The sequence below is a fragment of the Rana temporaria genome, chromosome 3 (assembly GCF_905171775.1).
Source record: "Rana temporaria chromosome 3, aRanTem1.1, whole genome shotgun sequence".
In the NCBI taxonomy this organism is placed as follows: Eukaryota; Metazoa; Chordata; class Amphibia; order Anura; family Ranidae; genus Rana; species Rana temporaria.
The window spans coordinates 467,331,159-467,357,811 of NC_053491.1; the positions used below are offsets into that span (position 1 = coordinate 467,331,159).

The 26,653-nt window shown below is 45.1% G+C and overlaps 2 protein-coding genes and 1 long non-coding RNA gene across 5 annotated transcripts; 2 read left to right on the plus strand and 1 right to left on the minus strand.

Annotated features, from left to right (window-relative positions):
• Window positions 1-27: 27 nt before the first annotated feature.
• On the plus strand, window positions 28-8,188 carry LOC120933584 (zona pellucida sperm-binding protein 3-like). Of its 2 annotated transcripts, none has more exons than XM_040346870.1 (8): window positions 28-565; window positions 1,375-1,487; window positions 2,385-2,488; window positions 2,569-2,746; window positions 2,836-2,956; window positions 3,038-3,129; window positions 5,167-5,300; window positions 7,955-8,188. In XM_040346870.1, the coding sequence occupies exons 1-8, from the start codon at window positions 65-67 to the stop codon at window positions 8,170-8,172; spliced, it is 1,461 nt and encodes a 486-aa protein (XP_040202804.1). In that variant the 5' UTR covers window positions 28-64; the 3' UTR covers window positions 8,173-8,188. The 2 variants fall into 2 exon arrangements, with proteins under 2 accessions (XP_040202804.1, XP_040202802.1); XM_040346868.1 differs by having other exon boundaries at window positions 29-565; window positions 7,943-8,188.
• Window positions 8,189-13,554: 5,366 nt separating this feature from the next.
• LOC120933596 (zona pellucida sperm-binding protein 3-like) lies at window positions 13,555-23,347 on the plus strand. Of its 2 annotated transcripts, none has more exons than XM_040346884.1 (8): window positions 13,555-14,068; window positions 15,935-16,047; window positions 18,600-18,703; window positions 18,779-18,956; window positions 19,042-19,162; window positions 19,243-19,334; window positions 22,000-22,133; window positions 23,102-23,347. In XM_040346884.1, exons 1-8 carry the CDS (start codon window positions 13,580-13,582, stop codon window positions 23,329-23,331), a joined length of 1,461 nt encoding a protein of 486 aa, XP_040202818.1. In that variant the 5' UTR covers window positions 13,555-13,579; the 3' UTR covers window positions 23,332-23,347. The 2 variants fall into 2 exon arrangements, with proteins under 2 accessions (XP_040202818.1, XP_040202819.1); XM_040346885.1 differs by having other exon boundaries at window positions 23,114-23,347.
• Window positions 14,489-15,428, minus strand: LOC120933598. Its single transcript, XR_005748114.1, has 3 exons — window positions 15,305-15,428; window positions 14,892-15,074; window positions 14,489-14,800 (listed from the first exon to the last, which is right to left on the minus strand). It is a non-coding gene; the product is annotated as an uncharacterized LOC120933598 (long non-coding RNA).
• Window positions 23,348-26,653: the final 3,306 nt, after the last annotated feature.

Consider the following 26,653-nt stretch of genomic DNA (forward strand, 5'->3'; position numbering starts at 1 on the left):
TGGGAGGGGTATAAAGGGCAGCCCTTTCTTCCTGCCTCATTGTGCTGTTGGTCTTGCAGGCAGGATGGGTCTAGGAGTGAGGAGCTGCTGTAGTTGGCTGTTGCTTTTGGCCCTGGTTTATGGACCAGGGTTTGGATGTAGTGGGGATGGAGCCTTGGTGAGACATAGGCGCCAATCAGACTGGTGGAGGAATAACCAGCGGGTTGTACCTGGCCAGAGCCAGGGGTCTTCTAGAGGGGGTTCTGGAGGGACTTACTCAGGCACTAATGCAGTATATGGGTTTGGGGCTTCTAGAGGTGGGGCTCAGAGGGGTTCAACAGGTGGACGTGCTGGTGGGATGCTCCGCCAGCAGCCCCCGACTGTAATTTCATCTAGTTCCCCCATCAGTGTCCAGTGTGAAGAGGACCGCATGGTGGTCAGTGTCGTGATGGATTTTTATGGGAATGGAAAGCTGGTGAAATCTTCTGATCTGAGCCTGGGACCCCAAGGCTGCAAGCCGAACACCCAAAGTGCTGATGAAGTTATCTTCCAGATTAGTCTCCAGGACTGTGGCAACACTGTGCAGGTAATCCTACCCCCCCCCCCACCCCTTATTTTTTTTATTAAACTTTATTGGCTTTAGTAAACTAAACCCTGGTTGCTATGGGTTATGGCACTTTGCAGTGTCATCTTAAGCACTGTGTAGCTGATATTCCATGTTAATAATCCTTTGTTGCTCTTCTGTGAGGTGTGTGTGTGTGTGTGTCTGACCTTGTTCACATGTACAGATGTCAATTACTGCTGCCATCTTGGATGTGATGTCACCATACTTGGAGCCATTACTTGGTAGTTTGTCAACCTTTTACGTAGTAGCTGTATGAAGTAGCTGGGACAGCAGAGTAAATAGACCTCCCCCTCCCCTTTATTTATTTTTTTCCCTTGTGACGGGGTCTTTAGAACCTGAAACCATTTTAAAGCGGACCTGTTGGAGTCCTCTAAATATGTAATTGCATGACTGTTCTGAGTTGCTAGTGTGTGTGTGTGTGTGTGTGTGTGTGTGTGTACCCTCCATAAGCATGATGGTTGGGTGACTAGTCTTAGATATGGGACACATCCATGGTCTTCATTTCCACACAATTGATGTGCCCCTTGTCTAACTCATGAGTAGCAATGCAGTGTCTATAATCCAGTGTTTCTCAATTCCAGTCCTCAGGCCCCCCCAACAGGTCAGGTTTTCAGGATTTCCATTATTTTGCACAGGTGATTTGATCAGTTTCACTGCCTTAGTAATCACCACAGCCTTTTCATCTGAGGGAAATCCTGAAAACCTGACCTGTTGGGGGGGCCTGAGGACTGGAATTGAGAAACACTGCTATAATCTGATCTTATCTACAGATGATGCAAGACTGGGTGATCTATGCTACCAACTTGACCTACAGCCCAACCTCCTCCATTCCAATCATCAGAACCAACCCAGCCGTGGTCCCCATAATGTGCTACTACTACCGGTGAGTCTACACTTGGATACGAGGCATCTTTGCTGGTAAATATCTTAAGGCAAAAACATTTAAACAGGGAACAGCACACATGTCCCAATTCAAGACATTCCCCTTCACATCCTGTTTTGACAAATAAAACTGAGAATCTCATCAATGACTTGCCACTGCAACACGTGTGTCCATTGTGGTGATTGCCTCCTAGGCCTCTTTGACCACTCCAAAAATGTTTGGGGTTTCCCTTGGGTTCAGTCCTGTTGGTAACTAATCTGCTTATTGGGGAAACAGACAGTAAAAAAAACCTGATGGGCCTTAAGCCTTCTAATCTATCAAATGTGTGGCCTATCCACGTATCAGTTATGGGGTCAATGCCCCCTACTAAACTGCTGCAGGCCCTCCACCACAGCCCAGAGGCTTGGCTTAAGTCTGATTTTTTTTTTTTTTTTTTTTCTGGTTGTATTGGCAACCCATTTGGTTATACCAGTCCTACCTTGACCACTGCTGGTGTAATTTTTTTTTTTTGACATTTTTCATATTCCCATAATCTTCCCCCCCGCCCCAGCAGTGCCCTGATTACATGTTTTGTTGTCCCCTGCAAGGAGATGCTGATCGACTCTCCTCGCCACAATCAATGTAAGGTGCTGAATACCTGCATTCTGTGTTTACATGTGATCGGCTGCACTTCGACACAGTCGATCACATGGTTAAAGAGCCACATACGCGGCTCTTTACAGAGATCAGTGGTGTTCCATCTCCTTGCAACACGGGATGATGTCGTATGTCAGTCCCAGAATGGGAGCCACAGGGTCGCTCTGTCATTTGACAGTGTTTAAATGGTTAATATGGATCTCCTGAAATTATCATGATTTCCATTCTGGTTCATTACTGACACTCCTGTTCTCTGTATAGGCATGCCAATGTGAGCAGCAAAGCCATTGAGCCAACATGGGTTCCATTCAGCACCACAGTGTCCATAGAAGAGAGGCTGTCCTTCTCCTTGAGGCTAATGACTGGTGAGTTGAGCAAAGAAAATAATTAGGGGGGGGGGAAGTGTTGTCTGAACTTTACATGTAATCTCCTGTCTTGTCTATAGAGGACTGGAGTGGCCCTAGAAGTTCACCCATCTATCAGCTTGGCGATATTCTCTACATAGAGGCCTCTGTGGACACTCAGAACCACGTTGGACTGATCCTGTATGTTGACCGATGTGTGACCACCATATCTCCTGATCCCACCTCTTCTCCTAGTTATGGCCTCATTGAAGAAAATGGGTATGGATAATTTTTTTTTCTCTGGGGGGGGGGGGGGGGTGTCATTGCCGCCATAATGACCCCACTCTTAACTGACCCTTTTTCTACAGCTGTCTAGTTGATGGAATGCAAGATGACTCCTCTTCAGCCTTCATCACCCCGAGGGTTGAGCCAGACAAGCTCCAGTTCACAGTGGATGCTTTCCGATTTCTAGGAAATGATGCCTCTCTGGTGAGGACAGTTTGAATTGACTGGTAAAGATGTATGCCTTGTTAGAATTGATAACTTAATTTTAAATACTTTCCAATCCAGATCTACATAACCTGTTACCTGAGAGCTGCTGCAACCACCCAGGTCCCTGATGCCATGAACAAGGCCTGTTCCTATAGCAAAGCCACACAAAGGTGAGATGGTAACCTGAAATGGTTGCTTGTTGTTCCATGGATTATTGCACACATTTCTGTGGTACTGTACCTAGAACAATGACTCTGTGAACCAATAAGGTGGGTTTTTGAAATTAATGGGGAAATTGGCCAGCAATTGTACATATGGCGAAAAAACACCCATGGGCTAATGGTAATACCTGCTGCCAGCATATCCATATTGTACCATGCATCTGCTTTTTTGGGATAAACACCTTGGTGTTTGCACTTCCCAACAAGAGGACTGGAGCTGCCCCTCCATGCACACTGGATGTTTTTGTTCTTCCAGGAGTGGGGCCGTATCAGCCGGTCCTCAGCAGGGTCACACACACTGCCAACAAAGTCATCCTATCAGCAGGAGCTGCAGATCTGAATCATATTAACGGCTCCTCTCAAAGAACCAGTAGAAAGCGGGCATTGCCGCTTAGTGTTGGAGTGGCGACTGCTGTCTAGCCATGGCTCCCACCAATACCGGTCTGTGTTGGAGACCCCTGTATTGGCTGTCTCTTAAAACATGCAGCCATGTCTGAGCTTGGAAGTGGCAAATGCCCATTTGGACATAAACTGACTTAATATGTTCAGGTTGTAATTGCCTACGCACTTCTTCTTTCTGGATTGGGGAAGAGGGATGATATGTAGGAAAGGGCAAACCTTCTGGGTGGGATGCTAAACCTACGTTTCTCTACTACTTTGTCTTGCCAATGCTTCAAGGCAACTGCAGAAGCTAATATTTTGGGTAGACCTGTAATGTGGTCAATCAGAATTGGGCCTAGCATAAGGTTTTCTGTGTCAAAAATCAGCTTACTCGCAATCCACACTTACTGGGCATCATGAGCCTCACTTACAGTATTGGGCATCTAGTGGCTCACTACTAAATCTATCATTTAAATTCTTAAGTTTTGGGTGAAAAGCTTCTGCATGTGTTACTGGACCAGTTGAGATAGATATATATGTTTGCTACAACCTAGGCAAAATTGGTTGTGTAAGAATGTTGGGGAACCCCCCCCTATAGCACTATTAGACCGGTTTCATTTCAGTACAACCATTTCACCAGATGTGAAGTGTGGGGAGGGAAGAAATCTGCAGCAGGGATACAGATGGCAATACAAATCTGACAGAGTGCTAGTCTTCAAACTTTGACCAATAGTGTTTTATGGTCTGTGTTGGTTTTGTTTAGCGAATTCTCAGTGAGTGGTACATTTTTAAGCCTTAGACCACGGTAAAACAAAATTCCCATTAGTATAAAATCACACTAAATTCAGTTTCTAGATTTAAAAAAAAAAATCATTTAGTTCCTTATGGTCATAAACGGAATCTACAATGGTGTCAAATAGCTGCTTCCCCACTGATGCCTTCCTCCTCCAACCCAGAATTTTATAAACCTGTCACCTCAGTGGAAGTGTAGCAATTGGCCGATCTGCCAGTGAACTGCTGTGACGTGTATGCTGCTCCTAGTCCATCCACAGATGCCACGTGATCAAAACCTTGGAGATCACATGAGCACTCCTTAGTGGCCAATCTTCAGGGAAGTAGAGCATGCACGAGGCATGCCTAATAGGGCTTCAATTTGATCCAATTTACTAGTTATAATGCAGAACTCAGATCCAGGGATTGTGGTGTGTGTGTGTGTGTGTGTGTATGTATATGTATATATATATATATATATATATATATATATATATCTTCTCAGAAAATATCAGGTCTCTCTGCTACTGTGCTACAGTCAGAGGTCATGCATTAACCTGTATAGTGCCATGTCTTGAGTGTAAGTTACAAGGAATAGGGGGGGGGGCTGTATTGTCAACACAAACTACATGATCAATGCACTTGTGCAGGTAAGGTTTATAATTCCTTTTTAATAAAAGCATATCTTTAGTACTTGTTGCTGTAACTCAAGTGCACTATTGCATCTCGTAGGCATTGGCTCCAAGAAGTTAACAAATACTACTCTACAGCATTGGTTCACCAGAACTTCAAGTATTGCTTCTAAATGTAGACTTGTCTAATTGTCTTCTCTAGTTGGTCTGCAGTTGAGGGCCCCAGCAGTATCTGCCAGTGTTGTGGTACAGGCACCTGCAGCAACCCTACTGGTCTGGTTTCCGGAGGAAGGGACAGATTTGGAAGACCAAGAGGCAAGAGGGACGTCTTGGATGGTGAGTTATTAACTGGCAGCTGCTAGATACAATGTTATGAATGTAGGTGATCTCTAGGTGTCTCCTAAAGGTGATCTTCACTGAGAACATTAACAGGTATTGGAGTAACTTTTGACATGACTTTCAAATTGGTATGCTGTAAAGAGCTGCGGTATTTACCTAAATGACAATTTACATAATGGGCATAAAAGCCAAAATTAAACTGAAAAGAGATCCACCAACCTTAATTTTGAAGAGCGATTCACCAGAGTCCTCTCGTGATGCCGATGATTCACAAATCTCTCCACCACATTGCACGCTAACCAGATAGCAAGTGATGATGGCTCTCATCTGGGAAAGGCCTCTCCTATGATGGAGCAGGACAGATGGTCTAGGTCCTTGAGCCAGATCCGAAGAAGCCAATCTCATTCAATGAGGGGGACTCAAAGTTGCCCCAGAAAGGAGACTCTCCATAATATTGAATTGCACACTTAATAAAAATAAGGTAATGCACTTGCTCATAAGAGCATAAAAGGCCGGCTATAGTATAAACACCCATCCTTTCGGGATTCTAGTAGCGCAGTGAGATCGGCATGTACCTCCTACCGACGTGTTTTTTTCACAAATTGACGTCCTGTGGTACGGACGGTGTGCTGACTCGCCGCATTAAATTCCATATGCAACTAAAGCCCCACCTTGGGCGGGTAGACCCCAAATTTGGCATAATGAGGGAGGGGAGAGAAACTAACCTACCATTTTGTAATGTGCTATGAATAAAAATTGTAAGAGTCTCCAATTGCCGATCATAAGGAGACAACTTTGGTATAAAACAAGGACCTAATTTACCCCCCCCCCCTAGTTTTTCTATTGAGCAAAACCGGTATAAACATACAGACAAACTTAGACTAAAATAAGAACAAAATTGGCGGAACCATTATACAAGATCATACTAAACGGAAATCCTCGTAAAAGGACCCAACAGTCACTAGTACAGTAAGAACACTATTGGCAAACCACTACTGCCATCAGTGGTTGGCAAACAAAACCACACCAATAATGGGTGCATAATTACCATATTAAGATGGTACCAGTGTGTGTGTGTGTGTGTGTGTTTGTGTGTATATACACAATAGCATTAAAAATGACAATACTGTCCTCCTGGCAAGTACTAAATTGGGGGGGGGGGGGGCAGGAGATTGGATTGGAACAATAATCGGGTTATCACTGTGGTCTCACAGGGTAAAGTGACCCCCCCCCCCCATGGTCAACATCAAATGTATAATTGATACTTAATGTTGGGTCATTTAGCCCTCAACCTAAATAACCACTAGATATTAAAACCAATGGCATAATTGAAAGAGTATTAAAAAAAAAAAAAAAAATTAAAAGTAACAAATTGAACATTACCTGCCACCCGAGATTCACTCTAAGTTTATTGGCACAAGTGATTAAATTCTCTACTCGGTAATAGTCAGGCATTGACATCAACATTCAAACCATATGATTTAACCCTATGGATCATGACATTTCTAATCTGGAGATTTCCCTTACACCCCCCCCCCCCCCCCAATGGGGGCTAAATTGATCTATCCCAAAAAGACGGTTAGGCTTATGTACCAATAAGTAGTGTTTGGATACAGAGTGGTTATTAAAAACTTTCAAAATGTTCGTTATGTGTCAGCCATATAATGGATGTTTAGTTCGGCCCACATATTGTAGCCCACACAGGCACTGAAGATAAACCACTCCTGTTGAGCATGTAATGAAGGGTTTAGTTTCAAATTTCACTGATGTACTTGTGGAGATGAATTTGGGGTTTCTCCTAATTGTACAACCAAGGGCATCTCCTACATTAAAGGCCTGTAAGGCAGGGGTAGGCAACCTTGGCCCTCCAGCTGTGGTGAACTACAAATCCCATCATGCCTGTGTCAGGGTCTTGCAATATATCATGGGACTTGTAGTTTTACCACAGCTGGAGGGCCAAGGTTGTCTACCCCTGCTATAAGGCTTTGGAAGAAGCTAGCTTTCCTGATATGGAGGGGAATTGAAACCATTGGTTGCCAATCTTGATTTTATTTTTATTTAAGGGAGGGAGCTCCCCTATAGATCACTTGAGGTTTTGTGGACAAAACGGTGTTCACAGAAAAGGTGGTAATAAATGGGAGCTGCATTATTCCTTCAAGCAAATCCTCCAGATTTGGGTGATCTGATTGTGAGTGGCGCACAGGGTTTCATTAGAATAACCCTTTTCACGAAACCTCTCTAGGATGGGTATCTGCTTGGATCAAATGCTGAAGGCTATTTTGCTGTAGTGTCCTAGATTAGCCCCCCCCCCCCTCCCTCAACCAGGGGCCTGAAGGTTCTAGGTAAGCCTCCGTGGCTGATCATCTTTCACTAGGACCAGTGGAAGGTCTAAAACCTGTCTGGAAAGTCTAGAATCCTGATGGCTTTATATTGCGTGTCACCAAAGGAAACTTTCCCACTGTCACTTCTATCATAACTAGAATAGGGGGGAAAAAATCTCCAACGGCTCATACCACAACCTATGAAGTTAACCATGCTAACTTCTGGACACTTGTGTAAAAGCTAGACTGACTGCAAGCTCTTAAACTGCATGGAATTGTACAGAAATGTGTCTATTGACCTCTCACTTTTCTCTTAAGAACCCCACACAGAAGAGGGACAAACTGTGACCACTCTGGGACCTCTGCTTGTGATTGGACCTTCACAAAGGGATGTTGCGGCTGCAGTGACGAGGGAAGAGTCTGCCCCTGCGGAGCTCTGGGTGTTGGTGGCTGTCGGATGTCTTAGTCTTCTTGTTGTCATGGTGTGTGCAGTGTTCATTGGGATATCTCTGAAAAAGCCGCAGTATGTGCTGTCTGTGGAAAAATAAAAATACATTTAATCATCGTCTATTGATTTCATTTTAATAGTTAATAGTAGAGACAACCCACAGAAAAATATCAATGGAGTTTGGGGCATCTCCATAACATGCTAATTAAATTAGCCAGGCGTCTATTACATCTAGGGCATAGGGTTGAGTGGCTACGCTTCCATTTAAATGGCTTCTCAGGAATATATGTTCTATGTTGCCTTTTGCATAGGGGATGAAGAGACCATGGGGACTGCTGACGGTACAGCTGCCCATTGGTCATCTGATAGACCCCAAGTCCCGTACCCAATGTGTCCTTGATGGCAGATTTTTTTTAACTTATAAAGTATACCGTGTTGTGAAATGAGACCATGTTTGGTATTCCTTTTTATTCAGTAGTGATATTTAGGGATTGTCCCGATGTTCATTGAATGTAAGCTTGACTCAAACATCGGGCAGTCGTTCCAGCAAACATGAGGCGCTTGCAAGTTTTCCAGCCGGAGTGCCCTATAATGCAATGTGAAATCGCAGTGCATTGACAGCAGCTGATTGGCAGAAGCGTGCACCAGACCTGCATGCTTTGGCCCATCACAGCATGATGTGCTTTCTGTGAGCCATGATTGGCCAAAGGCAGGGTGCCTTTGGCCAATATTGGCTCGGGTGCGAAATCCACACCCCACACTAAAGGCTCACTGCCGTTAACCAGCCCGTTATGCAGCTCCGCATCCCACTGTGAGAAGGGAGCCCAGAGCAGAGGTAAAAGGGGCATGTGGGCAGAACACTAGATTGCCAGGGGGAGCAGGTGAGTGGGCTTGCGGGCCTAAGGGTGGGGGTGCAGAGAGAAGACATCTCACCGCCTGCCCTGCATCACTGCAGTTCTGCCCTCACTGTGCAGTCGTGGGCAGCAGAGCGATTACATCTCCCTGCTGCCTGACTTCACTCTGGGACACAGCTGGTGGAAAGTGACAATCCGCAACGTGCGGCAGGTAATATTGTAGCAAATGACAATCCGCAACATGTGGCAAGCAGAGGCGGCATCAGATTAGATGCTGGTGTCTTTGGGGCGATCTTTGGGTCAGGCAGTTTATCAAGACCCTGGGTTTGGCACACATTTTCCTTGTGGATAAAGTAGGTAAAAGTCGCCTGCCTCAGACAGTGCTTGGCATCAGGAAGAGGTCCCAGACAAGTAGGGACACACCATTCATACTGGAACCCCATTTCCACTTGGGTGTGGCCTGGCTGAATTCGCCCCTAGAGCAGGGCTGTCAAACTCCATTTTGTTGCATCAGCATTACGATTGCCCTTAAAAGGGTGGTTGTATCTGTAAAATGTAGATGTCCAGTGCATCCCCCTCCCCTTACATTAGATGTCAAGAGCCACCATCAGAAGTTGAGGACCAGAGGAGGGCTGGAGCTCTCCTGCAGCTGCAGGAGAGGTGTGAGGGCCATATTCGGCCCGCGGGCCTTGTGTTTGAAACCTGTGCCCTAGAGAAATGCTGTTGGCACACCTGAGACCTATAGCTACTACTGCTGTCAGTACTACCCTGAAAACTAGGTTGGGAGAATCGGGACGAATGTGTGATGGAGGGGCAGCAGGATGGTGGGGTGTCTGTACCCAGTGTACAGTTCCTTAACGTGGCTGTGAATTGGTGCCAGGAAATGGACACAAGGCCTTTTTAGTGGTAAATGAACTGAATGGAGGTTTACTAAAACTAGTGCACACAATCTGGTGCAGCTGTGTATAGTAACCAACCAGCTTGCAGGTTGTCAAAGACTCAATTGAACATGCTTAGGTTAGAAGCTGTTTATGCACAGTTTCACCAGTTTTGGTAAATCTCCCCCAATGTATTGGTACAGATTTGAGTAAGGCCCGGTTCACACTGGTGCGACATGCGCTCTGACTTTGAGAGCGCATGACCCATAAAATCAATGTTTCCCTATGAGAGCCGTCTTAACTGGTCTGACTTTTGAAAAGGTTCCTGCACTACTTTAGTTTGACTTGGGTCGATTTCAGCCCATTGCATTTAATGGAAGTTGGATCACCATCTTAACTGATCCAACTTGTGACATGCAACATGTTTAGAGGCAATGTAAAATGTATTGGAAAAAATGGGGGGTATCCCCCCAATCCATACCAGACCCTTTACACGAGCCTGGCAGGCCAAAAAAGGGGGGCCCAATGAGAATGAGTAGAGGGTATATAGTACACCTACCCAGTCACTCAAAAAAAGTATAAGAAAAACAGGAGACGGTTTCTGACAACTCAGAGAAAGGACCAGAGGTGAATATGGACTTTAATTTGGTAGCCACCAGTAGATCCAAATGAAAGAGAGCACTCAATAGAATAAAAATATAATTTATTATATAATCATGGAAAAAATATGTAAGCACAGACATAGAAAACAAGTATTCCAATGTACGGTATATACATGGTATTGTTCCAAATACATGTGTCCTAAGGGAACAAAAGAGAACCTGAGGTTATACCCATAGATATGATGGACGCTGTGGTAGATCTATAGAGAAGGTCCTACATATTGGGGCAAAGATCGAGGAAATCAGATTAGAGGGATCGCTATGCGTTTCACTTTGCAACTTCCTCAGGAGATCCTATTTTTTATCAGATTGCAGTTGAGAAACATGGAATGCGCAGCCCAAAGCCACCGGGGGAGACGAAGGAACAGTGCACAGGTAGCCCCAATGTAAGAGTGCATCAGGTATGTTTTAGCCAGAAAAGGGAGCTTGCCATTCAGTGAGAGCATACACCCTGTGTGTAATGCACTCTACTAATATTTGTGCCGATCCTGACTGTAATCGAGCCTCCCGAATCAGGTAACGACAGGTTTCTGACAACTCCTTTATTAAAAATTTGATGTCCCCCCGTGGTAGCTCCAACGTCGTTTACGATGTCCGCAGACCCAATAAAAAATAAAAAAACACTCCTACCCTGACAAAGGTTCCCGCCCCTGTGACAGTTCTTATATAGCTATTGGGCATGGCCAAGCAGTGATGTCAACCGGAGACCCCACCCCATGTGACTACTGCCCGGGCATGATAGGTTAGTGATGTCACAAGGGACTGGGTCTTTGGATGACATCACCACACCCCATACTATATAAGAACTGTCAGACAACGGAGCTGTCAAAACATTGGGAGACTTTGTTTTTGGGGGGGGTTTGTGTCGGCGACAGTTATCGTGATTAACGTTGGAGCTACCATGGGGGACATTATTAATTTTTAATGAAGGACTTGTCAAACTGCCTCCTGTTTTTCTTACACTAAACTGTTTTTTTTGGGTGAATGGGTAGGAGTACTATGTACCCCATACTCATTCATATAGGGGGATTGGAATCTAAGGGCCCCTTGTCAAAGGGGGCTTCCAGATTCTGATAAGCCTCCTGCCTGCAGACCCCCACAGTCCAGATTTGTGTCGAAGAGGCCCTTGTCCCCATCAACATGGGGACAAAGTTCTTTGGGGTGGGGGGGCAGAGCCCCCCCCATGTTGAGGGCATGTGGCCTGGCATGTTTCAGGGGGTGCCTGCCAGGCTGTATGCTCAGATAAGGGTTTGGTATGGATTTTGGGGGACTCCACTATTTTAAATATTAGCATAGGGTTCCCCTCAAAATCCATACCAGACCTAAGGGTGTGCTCATTATGAGGGGCTCCCACCATCCACATGAAATCTTTCTAGCACTGCAGACCTAGGTTGTCCATTTTCAGGGGCTTCCATCATTATTTCCCGGAGTTCCCAGATTTGCCCAACATAAGGGGCTCTCACCATTCCTGTGCTGAGTTCCCAGGTATTCACAGCTGCTGTGTCCATTATGAGAGGCTCCCACCATTCTTGTGTGGAGTTCCAGGCCTGAGCAGTCTGAACACTTGTGCCCATTATAAGGGGTTCATGCCTTTTCTGTGCTGAATTCCCAGGTCTGCACACCTGTTGTGCCCATTATAAGGAGCTCCTGCCATCCACATGAAGTATTTCTGTCTCTGCAGATCTATGTTGTCCATTTTCAGGGGTTTCCATTATCTTTGCACTGAGTTCTTAGGTCTGCACACCTGTTTTGGACATTATAAGAGGTTCCCACCATCCTTGTGCTGAGTTCCCAGGTAGTCACAGCTGCTGAGGGGCTCCCACCATTCCTGTGCTGAGTTCCAGGTCTGATCAATGGTTGTGCCCAGGATGAGGGACTCTGACAATTCCTGCGCTGAGTTCCCAGGTCTGCACACCTGTTGTGCCCGTTATGAGGGGCTTCCACCATTCCTGTGCCAAGTACCCAGGTATTCACAGCCACTGTGCCCATTATGAAGGGCTCCCACCATTCAGGTCTGAGCGGTCTGGACACTTGTTGTGCCATTATTGAGTTCCTGGGTCTGAACACCTGGTGTGCCCATTATAAGGGGCTTCAACCATCCATGTGCAGAGTTTCTGGGTCTGCTGAGCTATGTTGTCCATTATCAGAGGCTCCCACCATCCCTGAACTGACTTCCTAGGTCTACTGAGCTGCTGGGTCCATCATGAGGGGCTCCCACCATCCTTGCATTGACTTCCCAGGTCTTCACAGCTGCTGAGTCCATTATGAGGGGCTTTCACCATCCCTGCTGAGATTTTGTATTCTGGACAAAGTAACAGGAGGACCTAGGACACAGAAAGGTTAGCAGGGACAACCAACATTTCCAAGTGAACAGGAACAAAGTTGGAAACTATGGACTCTGATCTCACTGTTGGAGCGCCGAGAACATAAAAAAAAAAAACATGACTAACTCAGCCTACCAGTCTCCACTGTGACTAAAATATCAGTTTTTGGTGGACTGACTTTTTGAGGTGACAACAATCAATAGGACCTTGCAGGAGAACAAGATCTAAGCAGATCCCAGAGATATAGGAGAGTTTACAAACCCAATCCTGCCAACAACATCGCTGGCTGAAAGTCACTAGGACTAGCAAATGATCACCATTTGCATTAAACACGCCCCCAAATATAAAGCCTTGAAATATATCGCCCCCTATGGTATAGCTACACTGGTGGTATTCAGTAGCATCTTGTAGCTTTCAATTGCACATGATTGAAACATTGATCAGTCATGTGAGATTATGCTAATGCATGTTGGTTGTAAAGTGTACTCCATGGAGAGACATTTGTATCATCAGTTTTTTGATCACTTGCTACTCCTAGTGATTAATCCATAACAAATATAGTAGCGGGACTAAGCTACTGAAATTCTCCTGTATAGCTCCACTCAAATGAGGTGGCTGTCAGCAAGTGGTTAACTGTCTCAACATCAAGAGATCAACCATGTTTTTTTGAGGAAGCCATTTGGGTGTGGTGATGATTTGCCCCAGCTGGGGGTATTAGTGACTGGTGGGAGGGGTATAAAGGGAAGCTTTGTCTTCCTGCCTCATTGTGCTGTTGGTTTTGCAGGCAGGATGGGTCTAGGAGTGAGGAGCTACTGTAGTTGGCTGTTGCTTTTGGCCCTGGTTTATGGTCCAGGGTTTGGATGTAGTGGGGATGGAGCCTTGGTGAGACATAGGCGCCAATCAGACTGGTGGAGGAATAACCAGCGGGTTGTACCTGGCCAGAGCCAGCGGTCTTCTAGAGGGGGTTCTGGAGGGACTAATGCAGTATATGGGTTTGGGGCTTCTAGAGGTGGGGCTCAGAGGGGTTCAACAGGTGGACGTGCTGGTGGGATGCTCCGCCAGCAGCCCCAGACTGTAATTTCATCTAGTTCCCCCATCAGTGTCCAGTGTGAAGAGGACCGCATGGTGGTCAGTGTCATGATGGATTTTTATGGGAATGGAAAGCTGGTGAAATCTTCTGATCTGAGCCTGGGACCCCAAGGCTGCAAGCCGAACACCCAAAGTGCTGATGAAGTTATCTTCCAGATTAGTCTCCAGGACTGTGGCAACACTGTGCAGGTAATCCTCCACACTTAACCCACTTATTTTATTTCTAACTGTATTTGCTTCAGTAAACTAAAACCTGGTTGCTATGGGTTATAGCACTTTGCAGTGCCGTCTTAAGGTGTGTGTGTGTGTGTGTGTGTGTGTGTGTGTGTGTGTGTGTGTGTGTTTTCAGAATTTTTTTTTTTTAAGCAAAAAAGTGTTCAGAATGGATGTTCAGAGGCATTTCAAATGCTTGTAATGGCGGTAACTTTTATAAAGTGGGCGGGGGGAGGGTTGGTTGGGACTTTAAATGAGGTAATGGGTCAATTACCTCCATCCCTAATTAGGTATAGAAAAGAGAAACAAGTGCGGGACTTTAAATGAAGCATGTGCGGGAAACTGTTTGCAATAAATGGGGGGAATGAATCAAAGATAATAAATTTGGAATAGGTTTAAATATTTTATTACTTTCACATAATGCACCGTCCATGACTATATTGCACTATTGAAGAAATAGATAAACATATATGTTTCACAGATTAGTTGGGGGACAAGGTACGTGGGCAGTGACCCAAATATATAAATGCAATGAGTACAGCGAGCTGTACTATATTATTGAGACATAAAATAGATATCACATATTAAAATGGAAATTACATCGCATGACACTGCAGTGATAATACATTAATGCATGAGGTATAGAGCTCTACGCGTTTCGCGACTGTTGGTCGCTCATCAGGAGCAGGCATGCATTACATTGGTTATCTGGAACGACATAAGCACATAGCTGGTTAAACGGGGCATCCAACATTTGTGGGGGCTGAGGACTCATCAAGAAGCCCCAGATGGTACTCACCAGGTTGCCGATTGCCGCCGGCACTAGAGTGAAGCTCCGGATGGACCCCAGGATTGGGGTGGTCACTGCCGGGGACTAGGGCTGGAGAATGAGGGGTGCAGGGCCCGTCAGGAGAGCGCACCCAGGTGGCACAGGCATGAGGCATGGTGTATTGAATGCACTGTGGTCGGTAAGGAATGATGGCTGTATTGGAAATAAATGAAGAATGTATTATGTTTGAATGGGATATGGAGATATGATGAAAAGGAAAAGGGGGGAAGGGGGGAGGAAAACAAGCAAAGGAGAAGGAAAAGAGAAAAGGAGAAAAAAGGGGGATGGGGAAGAAAGACAAGGAGAAATGGGAATATAAAAGATAGTAAAGTGAGGTGAAGGTACTGGGTGTGGTGAGGTATAGGAGAGAGGAAGAGGATCACCTGTGAGTTCCGAGTGTGCTGCATGGAGTGATGACATGTGAAGAGCCAAATGCCTGTACCTGCCATAGGTTACACCCTCTTATAGGGACCACCCCCCCAATGTTACCCGCCCAGAGACACGCATACGAGGAGAAGGGGAGGAGAAGGGAGGCGTCTGCATTGGTGCGGGGTGACCGCCCAATGATGCGGCGCCGTTTGACTCCTGTAACCCCTCGTGGATGGTATACCAATACACCGCACGGAGACCTAGTTCCGTGTCAGGTGATGGAGGCGTGACATCGACACGCACTGCCCGCCCATCCGTCCGTGGCGGTAACTTTTAGTCACGTTTTGTTTACAGGATTTTTTTTTTTTTTTTTATTTTTTTTTTTTTTTTTTTCAGGATTTTTAGAACCTGAAATGATTTTAAAGCAGACCTGTTGGAGTTCTCTGAAAATGAATTACGTGGCTGTTCTGAGTTGCTAGCCTAAGTTTTTGAATTCTAAAAGATTAATCCTCATAAGCATGATGGTTGGGTGACTGGTCTTGGCTATGGGACACATCCATTGTTTCCCTTTCTAAACAATTGATGTGCCCTTTGTCTAACTCATGAGTATCACCGCAGTGTCTATAATCTGATCTTTTCTACAGATGATGCAAGACTGGGTGATCTATGCTACCAACTTGACCTACAGCCCAACCTCCTCCATTCCAATCATCAGAACCAACCCAGCCGTGGTCCCCATAATGTGCTACTACTACCGGTGAGTCTACACTAGGATACAATGCAGGTCCTAACAATGCATCTTTCCTGGTAAATATCTTAAGGCAAAAACATTTCAACAGTGAACCCGCACCCCTGGTCAGGTTTTCTGCCTCTGTCCCAATTCAAGACATTCCCCTTCACTTCCTGTTTTGACAAATAAAACCGAGAATCTCTTCAATGACAAGTCACTGCAATTAGTGTGTCCATTGTGCTGATTGCCTCCTAGGCCCCTTTTACCACTCCAAAAATGTTTGGGGATTTCCCTTGGGTTCATTCCTGTTGGTAACTAATCTGCTTATTGGCTAAGGATGGGTTCAGATGTGTTTGGAAGACGCATGTGCAGAGCCCGCTAGGAAGTCGGCACTGCACAGGGCTAATCAGAAGCAGTGAGACATTGTCCGGATGTAGGGCTGCAGAGATCGGGAAATCTCACTGCTTGTGATCAAGGGCATCGGGGTGGGGGGGGGGGGGATGGAGCCCTGAATGTGACCCCAAATGCCCAGAGTCTCATAATTTCAGGTGTCCATTGTTGGCCCCGAGCGAGCAACAGGACTGATCTAATCCCAGGTGTGGCCCAATGCCATAGCAGGTCCTGCCTTCTAGAGCTTGTGCAACGCCTATGATGGACGTCCCACTGGTCCAATGGCGGGACATGTGATGTCTTTCAAAGGCGTGAATTGCAATGCGGCCACCGCGCCACATCAGTGCTCGGGCGGCTCTCCTCTCCTCCAGGCTTCTTGGCTCCTCCTCTGATGACTGGCTGTTGTAACACCATGGCGGAGGTAGGTCACGGCCCAGCCAAAAAAAAAAAGCCTGCACCACATACACCCCCCCCCCATTTCTGGCCTTGTAATTTGGGCTAAAGCCCCTCCTTCTTTTTTTTCTTTTTTTTTTTTTTTTACACCACCTAGCCACACCCCTGCTTGAGGCTAGCACTGTGCAGTGCTGAATTTCTGGCTCTGAACATGCCTGAGCTCATCCTTAATGGGGGGGGGGTACAGACAGGGGGGAAACACTGATGGGCCTCAAGCCTTCTAAGCTATCAAACTTGTGGCCTATTCACTTATCAGTTGTGGGGTCAATGCCCCCCTACCAAATGGCTGAAGGCCGTGCACCACAACCCAGAGGTTTGGCTTAAATCTGATTTTTGGCTGGTTGTATTGGCAACCCATTTGGTTATACTTGTCTACCTTGACCACTGCTGGTGTCGTCCTGGTGAGAAAAAATTTATTCCAATAAACTTTAGTTGGTGTCCACGTGAGGTTTAGCCATTTCTTATTTTGTATTGGCAAACCATTTTGATACTAAAGTCTAAATGGGTCCATAAGTCTTTGCTTTTAGGTACAACTGAACTCCACTTTGGTCTGTACTGATGTAGGTATTTGTAGACATGTAGCCTGTACCTACAACTTGGCATCTCTACCGCAGTGATCAACAATGGTCTCTGTTGGGCAAAAGTGTGATAGTGAAAGGATCAGCATTGACAATGATGGGATACCATTAGGTGACCTTGTGGCTTAATCAAACATCATGGCAGATTGCAGTGCTCAGTTGTCTATCTATCTGGATTCTCCACTTTCCTTGGTGTAAGAGTGACTATAGTAACCTGGGCTAGATGTTGAGGTAATATGAATCTGAGGATGGATCTGCTTTTGCTCACTTAAATTTAGAAGTACAAGCTTCAGGGATGTTGTACTGAAACTGGCGTCACTATCTTGTGAGTTGCTTTCCAGCGAAAGGAAGGAGCCATTTTTGAACTACCATCCTTCATACTAGTTATGTCAGTAACTTGCTAGATGGCTGTTTCCAGGATGACAACCTGTAATCTGCAACTAAGTTGGCAATGGCAGCTACCATGATGCTGTTCTTTATGTTCCTTTTTAAAACCACTTAACCACTTGCCTACAGGGCACTTGCACCCCACTTCTGCCCATGCCATCTTTCAGCACTGTCACACTTTGAATGACAATTGTGTAGTCATGCAACACTGTACCCAAATTACATCTTTATCATTTTCTTAACACAAATAGTGTTTTCTTTTGGTGATATTCACTGCTGAGGGTTTAATTTATTTAAATCAAAAATTTGGTAAAATATTTTTTTGTCAGTAAATTTTATAAATAAGTAATTTTTTCTCCTTCACTGAGGTGGCATTGATGGGCAGCACTAACTGGAAATGATGGGCACTGATTACATGTTTGTCCCCATGCAAAAGATGCAGCTGATCAGCTATCCTCGCCACATGCTGTGAGGCGAGGAGCGCCGATTACTGGCATCTGTGTTTTACTAGTGGCCGGCTGCGATTGGACACAGTCGATCGCATGGTTAAAGACCTGCAGCTATTTACAGAGATCGGTCGTGCCATGTCCTAGCAACACGGTGCAGTCGTGCTGCGTGCCGGTTTTGGAATGCCTTCATATGACGGCGTCCCAGAACAAGAGCCAAACAACCCCGCCATCCTTTGACAGCGGGCGGCAAGTGGTTATACGGTTAATATGGATCTCTGGAATTAACATGATTTCGTTACTGACACTCCTGTTCTCTGTATAGGCATGCCAATGTAAGCAGCAAAGCCATTGAGCCAACATGGGTTCCGTTCAGCACCACAGTGTCCATAGAAGAGAGGCTGTCCTTCTCCTTGAGGCTAATGACTGGTGAGTTAAGAAAATAATTGGGAGGGGGGGAGTGTTGTCTGAACTTTACAATGTAATCCCCTGTCTTGTCTATAGAGGACTGGAGTGGCCCTAGAAGTTCTCCCATCTATCAGCTTGGAGATATTCTCTACATAGAGGCCTCTGTGGACACTCAGAACCACGTTGGACTGATCCTGTATGTTGACCGATGTGTGACCACCATATCTCCTGATCCCACCTCTTCTCCTAATTATGGCCTCATTGAAGAAAATGGGTATGGGGTGTTTTTTTTCCTGGTGGGGGTTGTGGAGTTGTTTGTTGCCATAATGACCCCACTCTTAACTGACCATTTTCTACAGCTGTCTAGTTGATGGAATGCAAGATGACTCCTCTTCAGCCTTCATCACCCCGAGGGTTGAGCCAGACAAGCTCCAGTTCACAGTGGATGCTTTCCGATTTCTAGGAAATGATGCCTCTCTGGTGAGGACAGTTTGAATTGACTGATACAGATGGGTGCCTTGTAAGAACTGATGACCTAATTTAAATACTTCCCAATCCAGATCTACATAACCTGTTACCTGAGAGCTGCTACAACCACCCAGGTCCCTGATGCCATGAACAAGGCCTGTTCCTATAGCAAAGCCACACAAAGGTGAGATGGTAACCTGAAATGGTTGCTTGTTGTTCCATGGATTATTGCACACATTTCTCTGGCACTAGGCCTAGAACAATGACTTTGTGAACCAATAACATGGTGGCTTTCTGAAATAATGGGTATAAACAGCCGATTTTATGGGAAAATTGGCCAGCGATCATTTTACAAGATATGGAGAAAAACATCCATGGGCTAATGGTAATACCTGTTGCCAGCATGATCCATATAGTAGCATGTGTTTGCTTTTTAGGATAAACACCTTGGTGTTAGCACTTCCCAACAAGAGGATTGGAGCCGCCCCCACATGCACACTGGATGGTTTTAAAGCTGCAGGTTTTTTTTTTTTTTTTTTTTTTTTTTTTTTATCTCCTGGCAGTGGGGGCAGTTGGTGATGGAATATTCAGAGTCCGTCAGTGCAGTTCCCTTCATATCAGTCCCCTATTTCAGTCATGCCCCCTTTTTTCTGTAATTGGTGCCCCTTTTACACTCTGCCTCCCTTGCAGTCCTAGCTTTGGCAGGGCAGAGGCAGGTTTCAGCCTGGCCAACAGGGTCACCCACCTGGCCAACAATGTCCTCCTGTCGGGGGCAGGAGGAGCTGCAGATCAGGAGGAGAGGTTAATATGATCCAGAAGACAGCCATTGCCGCATGGCCTTAGGGGAGTGGTGACTGCAGTCAGGCCATGATCGCCACTTGCCTGCCACTCAGGGCCGAATTTGCTCTCCCTGCCACCCCAAGGCCAGGTTCCACAATGCACCCCCTCCCTGCCAACTGAACCCTCCCAATCAACGGAGAATGGCAACCGGAGGGGACAGGGGTGGCACGGTTAGTTCAAATATTTTTTGTTTCCCGTTTTGTTTTTGTATTTGTAGCTTGTCATTTACTTTATTTTTTTTTGTGTAATTTTCTTATTTTGAATATTTTTCTTATGCTTTACTTTTTAAATATATTTTTTTTTTTTTTCTTCTTCTTCTTTTGGCAATAAAGTTCTCACACAGGAGAAAACCATTCCCTGTGTGATGGCAATTGGAGGTGACAGGTTCTCTTTATTGACCCTGTCACCTCCAAAACAGAAGTCCTAGCGCTGTGCTAGAACTCCTGTGAAGAGCACAGCTCACCCCTCACTGTACATCGGCGGCAGGGACAGGAGACAGACTCTGCAGCTGGGGGGAGGACGGAGGAGTCCCGAAGGCAGAGAAAGGTATGTGGGGGGAGGGTAGGACAGATGGCAGCACACATTTCACAAGTGATTTTGGTGACATCACCGCAATCACTTAGCGAGCGGATTCCCCCGCTCAATTCTCCCACACAGCAACTTACCGCCCTCAACTGTATGTTGCGGCAGTCGGGACTCCATGCCACTGCCGCCCCCTTGGCACCCTGCCGCCCCGAGGCCTGGCCTTGTGGGAAATTCCGGGCCTGCTGCCACTGTGCAGCCCAGTTATCAACAGGCCACAGACCAATAATGTTCTGGGTGTTGGAGACCCCTGCATTAGCTGCGTCTTAGGGCATGCAGCCATGTCTAGAAACAACCATTTGGACATGAGCTTCTTTTAGCTATTTATTATAATTGCCTATGCACTTCTTTCTGGATTGGGGAAGAGGGTTGGTAAAGCAAAATATATTTAGGAAAGGGCAAACCTGGGTGGGATGTTAAACCTGTGTTTCTCTACTACTTTGTCTTGCCAATGCTTGAAGGCAACTGCAGAAGCTAATGTTTTTAGGCAGACCTGTAATGTGGTCAATCAGAACAACATTTTGCTCGCTTCTTATTAGTGTAAAAACATACACTAAGCCCAGTTTCAAGATTTAAAAAAATCACTCAGTTCCTTAACTGGCGATAAAAGGCATCTACAATGGTGTCAAATGGCTGCTGCCCCAAGTGTAGCTATTGGCCGATCTGCCAGTGAACTGCTGTGATGTGTATGCTGCTCCTAATCCATCCACAGATGCCACGTGATCAAAACCTTGGAGATCACATGAACGTTGTAAAACATTCATCTGATTTCTAAATTGCTGCATCTGTAAATTCCAAGAGCAATATAAAGGAATAGTAGTGGTAAAAAAGCACTTGTGGGTTTAACCAAATTTTTTTTTTTTTTTTTTTTTTTTTTTTCTTTTGGAAAATTCTCGAAGGGAGTGTGGCAAGGGGTGTGTCCTATGCCTGCATACTTTTGCAGATAGGTGTCCCTCATTCCCATTTCAAAGTTGGGAGGTATGCATGCCTCATGGGGCTTTAATTTGAACTTCATTGTTCTAGCTGTGCTGGTTTCATATCCAATTTACTAGTTTCACTGCAAAAATCAGGTCCAGGAATTGTTGGATGGATAGATATATCTATCTTTTAGAAAATATCAGGTCTCTGTGCTACAGAGGTCATGCATTAACCTGTATAGTGCCATGTCTTGAGTACAAACTATAAGGAATGGGGAATCTTGTATTGCCAACACAAACTACATGATCTATGCACTCGTGAAAGTAAGGTTTATAATGCCTTTTAAAAAAAGCATATCTTTAGCACTTGTTGCTGTAGCTCAAGTGCACTATTGCATCTGGTAGGCATTGGCCCCATGAAGTTAACAAATGCTACTCTACAGCATTGGTTCACCAGAACTTCAAGTCTTGCTTCTAAATGTAGACTTGGCTAACAATTGTCTTCTCTAGTTGGTCTGCAGTTGAGGGCCCCAGCGGTATCTGCCAGTGTTGTGGTACAGGCACCTGCAGCAACCCTACTGCTCTGGTTTCTGGAGGAAGGGGCAGATTTGGAAGACCAAGAGGCAAGAGGGACGTCTTGGATGGTGAGTTACTAACTGGCAGCTGCTAGCTACAATGTTATGAATGTAGGTGATGTCTCCTAAAGAACATTAAGTGGTATTGGAGTAACTTTTGACATGACTTTCAAATTGTGCTGTAAAGAAAAGATGCGCTATTTACCTAAAATTATAAAGTCCATAATGAACATAAACAATGGGGGGGGGACTTAAACCAGAAAGGAAAAAAGACTCGCCATAGGGTGAAGATCAATTTGACATTCATTAAAAAATGTAATGCACAAGTGTAAAAAGGCCGGCTATAGTGTAAACTCCCATCCTTCCGGGATTCTAGCAGCACGGTGAGGTCGGCATGTCCCTTCTACCAACAAGTTTTGTCCCAAACTGAGGTGCTGGAGCATGGGGGGGTGTGCTGACTTGCCACATTAAATGCCATATGCAAATGAAGCCCCACCTTGATCTGAAAGGGGGGGTAGACTACAAATTTGCCATAATAGAGGGGGAGGGAAGCAAACTATCCCCTACTAGAATGGGGAATCCCCCCCCCCCCCAATTGCTCATACCACAACCTAGGAAGTTACCCATTAGTTTCATCCCAATTCTGTCCAATATTGACTGAAGGAACAACTTTAGGACTTAAGGGTCTAAAATGGGTGCTAAATTCTGTACATTCGTGTAAAGGCAGATTGTTGACTGCAAGTTCTTACATTTTTGCCATAGAGGGGGGGGGGGGGGGTGTAACTATTACCTACTCTAACTAGAATAGGGGGGGAAATCCCCCCCCCCCCAACACTCCATACCACAACCTAGATAGTTAAGCATTAGTTTCATCCCAATTCTGTCCAATATTCACTGAAGGAACAATTTTAGTATATGAAGGTCTAAAATGGGTGCTAACTTTTGGAGATTTGTGTAAAAGCTAGATTGTTGACTGCAAGCTCTTAACCTGCATGGAATTGTACAGAAATGTGTCTATTGATCTCCCTTTTCTTAAGAACCCCACACAGAAGAGGGACAAACTGTGACCACTCTGGGACCTCTGCTTGTGATTGGACCTTCACAAAGGAATGTTGCGGCTGCAGTGACGAGGGAAGAGTCTGCCCCTGCGGAGCTCTGGGTGTTGGTGGCTGTCGGATGTCTTAGTCTTCTTGTTGTCATGGTGTGTTCAGTGTTCATTGGGAAATCTCTGAAAAAGCCACATTATGTGCTGTCTGTGAAAAAATAAACTCATTTAATCATCCTATTGATTTTAATGCTATGAGCTTGCGAGCCTGAAATGGACTTCTTACTATTGGTATAAAGGTATTTTCCTGGGTCCCTAGCTTTGTCTAACGTGCTCAAAAGGCAAATACCTGGTTCGATCGGCATCTTTGGCCTAAAGATGCTGTTGATAGTAGAGACAACCCCCTGACAATAACAATGGAGTCTGGGCATCTCCATAACGAGTATTAAATTAGCTGGGCGCTCATTACATCTAGGGCATAGGGTTGTGTCTCTAAGCTTCCATTGAAAAAGCTTCTCGGGTGTATATGTCCTTTGTTAGATTTTTGCATAGGGCTAAAAAGACCATGGAAACTGCTGATGGTACTGCTGCCCATTGGTCATCTGATATAGACCCCAGTCTTGTACCCAATGTGTCCTTGATGGCAAGTCCATCGATTTCTTGGAACTTAAGTATACCATATTGTGAAGTGAGACCATGTTTTGTATTTTTATCCAGTAGTGATATTTAGGGATGGTCCCGATGTTTGAGTCCCATGTAAGTTTGACTCAAACACCTGGCGTTCATTCGTAGAACAAACTAACATATGGGCGCTCGCAGCAAGTTTGCCAGCCACAGAGCTCCCCATAATGCACTGTTAAATCACAGTACATTTGATGGCTGCTGATTGGCCAACTAGGGCTGCTGCTTGGTGTGTGTGTGTGTGTGTGACATGGAGTCCCCCAATCCATACCAGGCCCTTTGGGTCTGGCATAGACTTTAAGGGGGTCTCCACACAAATGGGTATTGGTTAGACATGTGCAATTCATTTAGTTTCTAATTCATTTTTTAACCAATTCAGAAATTCATTAATTCCAAATTTTTGTATTAACTTTTTTTATTTCCGGACTTCTGTATTTCGTAAATTCGGATTTTTGGAAATACGAACACTTTCGTTTTATATTTTCGAATTTTAAATTCTGAATTTTAGAAATCTCGAATTTATGTATTTTTTTTCACTTTCGATTTTTCGAAATTGTAACATTCAAAAATCTAAAGTTCGAAAATGGGGAAATTTTCAGAATTTTTTTTTTAGAACTTCCGAAATTTTTTTTTTTTTTTTTTTCGAAATCCAAAAATTCAGAATTACGAATTTCCCTAATTTACGAAAAAAGCAAAGATCCCATTCCTAGTGATATTTATAGATTTAAGTTCATGGGAATGGCTATGTCTGAGACTTAAAAAAAAAAAAATCTTTGGTATGGGCTTCCGTATTCTATACTTAATTGTACAAAGGTCTTTCTGAAATGATTGTGCTATATACCGCAGACCCTTCCAATTTCATTAATTCCCCATAACTAATGTCATCCCATATTGGCAGTGCCGGCCCTACAATGGGTCCTGAGCGGCACTTTCAGGGGGGGTGGCAAACTGATGTCCAAGATCAGTGGCAGAACTGCCATCCATCAGCCAGCCCATTCTGCTGCTTATCCCACTGTGAGAAGGGAGCCTGCTGCCGAGGTGACAGGAGCATGTGGGCAGAACACTCGCCCATGGGCATCATCTCTCTGCTGCCTGACTTCACTCTAGAACACAGCAGGTGGCAAGTGAAAATCCGCACTGTGTGTCGGGTGATGTCATGGTGAGTTGCTTGGCGAGTAATGAGAGGATCTGCATTAACAATCGTAGGATACCTTAGGTCTGTAGTCTATTCTCCACTACTGGTGGCATTCATATGTAGCCTCAATGCAGGTGAAATCGAAGGGAACCTCATTCCTTGGTTAGAGGAAGCATCAGATTAGATGCTTGTGTCTGAGGCGATCTTGGGTCAGGCAGTTTATCAAGACCCTGGGTTTGGCGCACATTATCCTTGTGGATAACGTAGGGACAGGTCACCTGTCTCAGACAGTGCTTGGCATCAGGAAGAGGTTTCAGACAAGTAGAGACACACCATTCATACTGGAACCCCAATTCCACTTGGGTGTGGCCTGGCCAGGCTGAATTCAGCCCCTAGAGAAATGCTGTCAACATACCTGAGACCTACAGCTACTACTGCAGTCAGTACTACTCTGAAAACTAGGTTAAGAGAATTGGGACAAATATGTGATGGAGGGGCAGCAGGACTGTGCGGCGTCTGTACCCAGTTGTTCCTTAACTTGGCTGTGAGTTGGTGCCAGGAAATGAACACAAGGCCTTTTTAGTGATAAATTAACTAAATTAAGGTTTACTAAAACTAGTGCACACAATCTGGTGCAGCTGTGTATAGTAACCAACCAGCTGATAGGTTGTCAAAGACTCAATTGAACATGCTTGGGTTAGAAGCTGGTTATGCACAGTTGCACCAGTTTTGGTAAATCTCCCCCAATGTATTGGTACGGATTTGAGTAAGGCCCGGCTCACACTGGTGCAACATGCGCTCCGACTTTGAGAGCACATGTCGCATGACATATAAAATCAATGTTCCCTATGAGAGCCGTCTTAACTGGTCTAACTTTTGAAAAGGTTCCTGCACTACTTTTGGTTTGACTTGGGTCCAATTTCAGCCCATTGCATTTAATGGAAGTCTGATCACCTTTTTAACTGATCCAATTTGCAACATGTGTTTAGAGCAGTGGTCTCAAACTGGAGGCCCTTCAGCTGTTGAACTACAATTCCCATGAGGCATTGCAAGGCTGACAGTTGCAAGCATGACTCCCAGAGGCATGATGGGACTTGTAGTTCCGCGACAGCAGGAGGGCTGCCAGTTTGAGACCCCTGGTTTAGAGGCAATGTATTAGAAAAAAGATGGACCGCCCCCCAATCCATACCAGACCCTTTATCCGAGTATGCAGCCTGGCAGGCCAGAAAAAGGGGGCCCCCATGTGAAAGTGTAGGGAGTATATAGTACACCTACCCATTCACCCAAACAAAGTATAGGAAAAATGGGAGACAGTTTCTGGCAACTCAGAGAAAGAACCAGAGGTGAATATGGACTTTGGTAGACCCAAATAAAAAAGAGAGCACTCTATACAATAAATTTGATTTGTATTCTATTATCATGGTAAAACCATTATGTAAGAACAGACATAGAAAACAAGTATTTCAATGTATATACATGGTATTGTCCCAAATTAATGTGTCCTAAGAGAACCTGAGTGTATACCCATAGATATGATGGAATCTATGGTGGGCCTATAGAGAAGGTCCTACATATCGGGGCAAACATTGAGGAAATCGGAGTACAGAGGGATTGCTATGTATTTCGCTTTGCAGCTTTCTCAGAAGATCCTATTGTTACCAGATTGCAGTTGAGAAACATGGAACGTGTAGCCCAAAGCCACCGGGGGAGACGAAGGAACAGTGCACA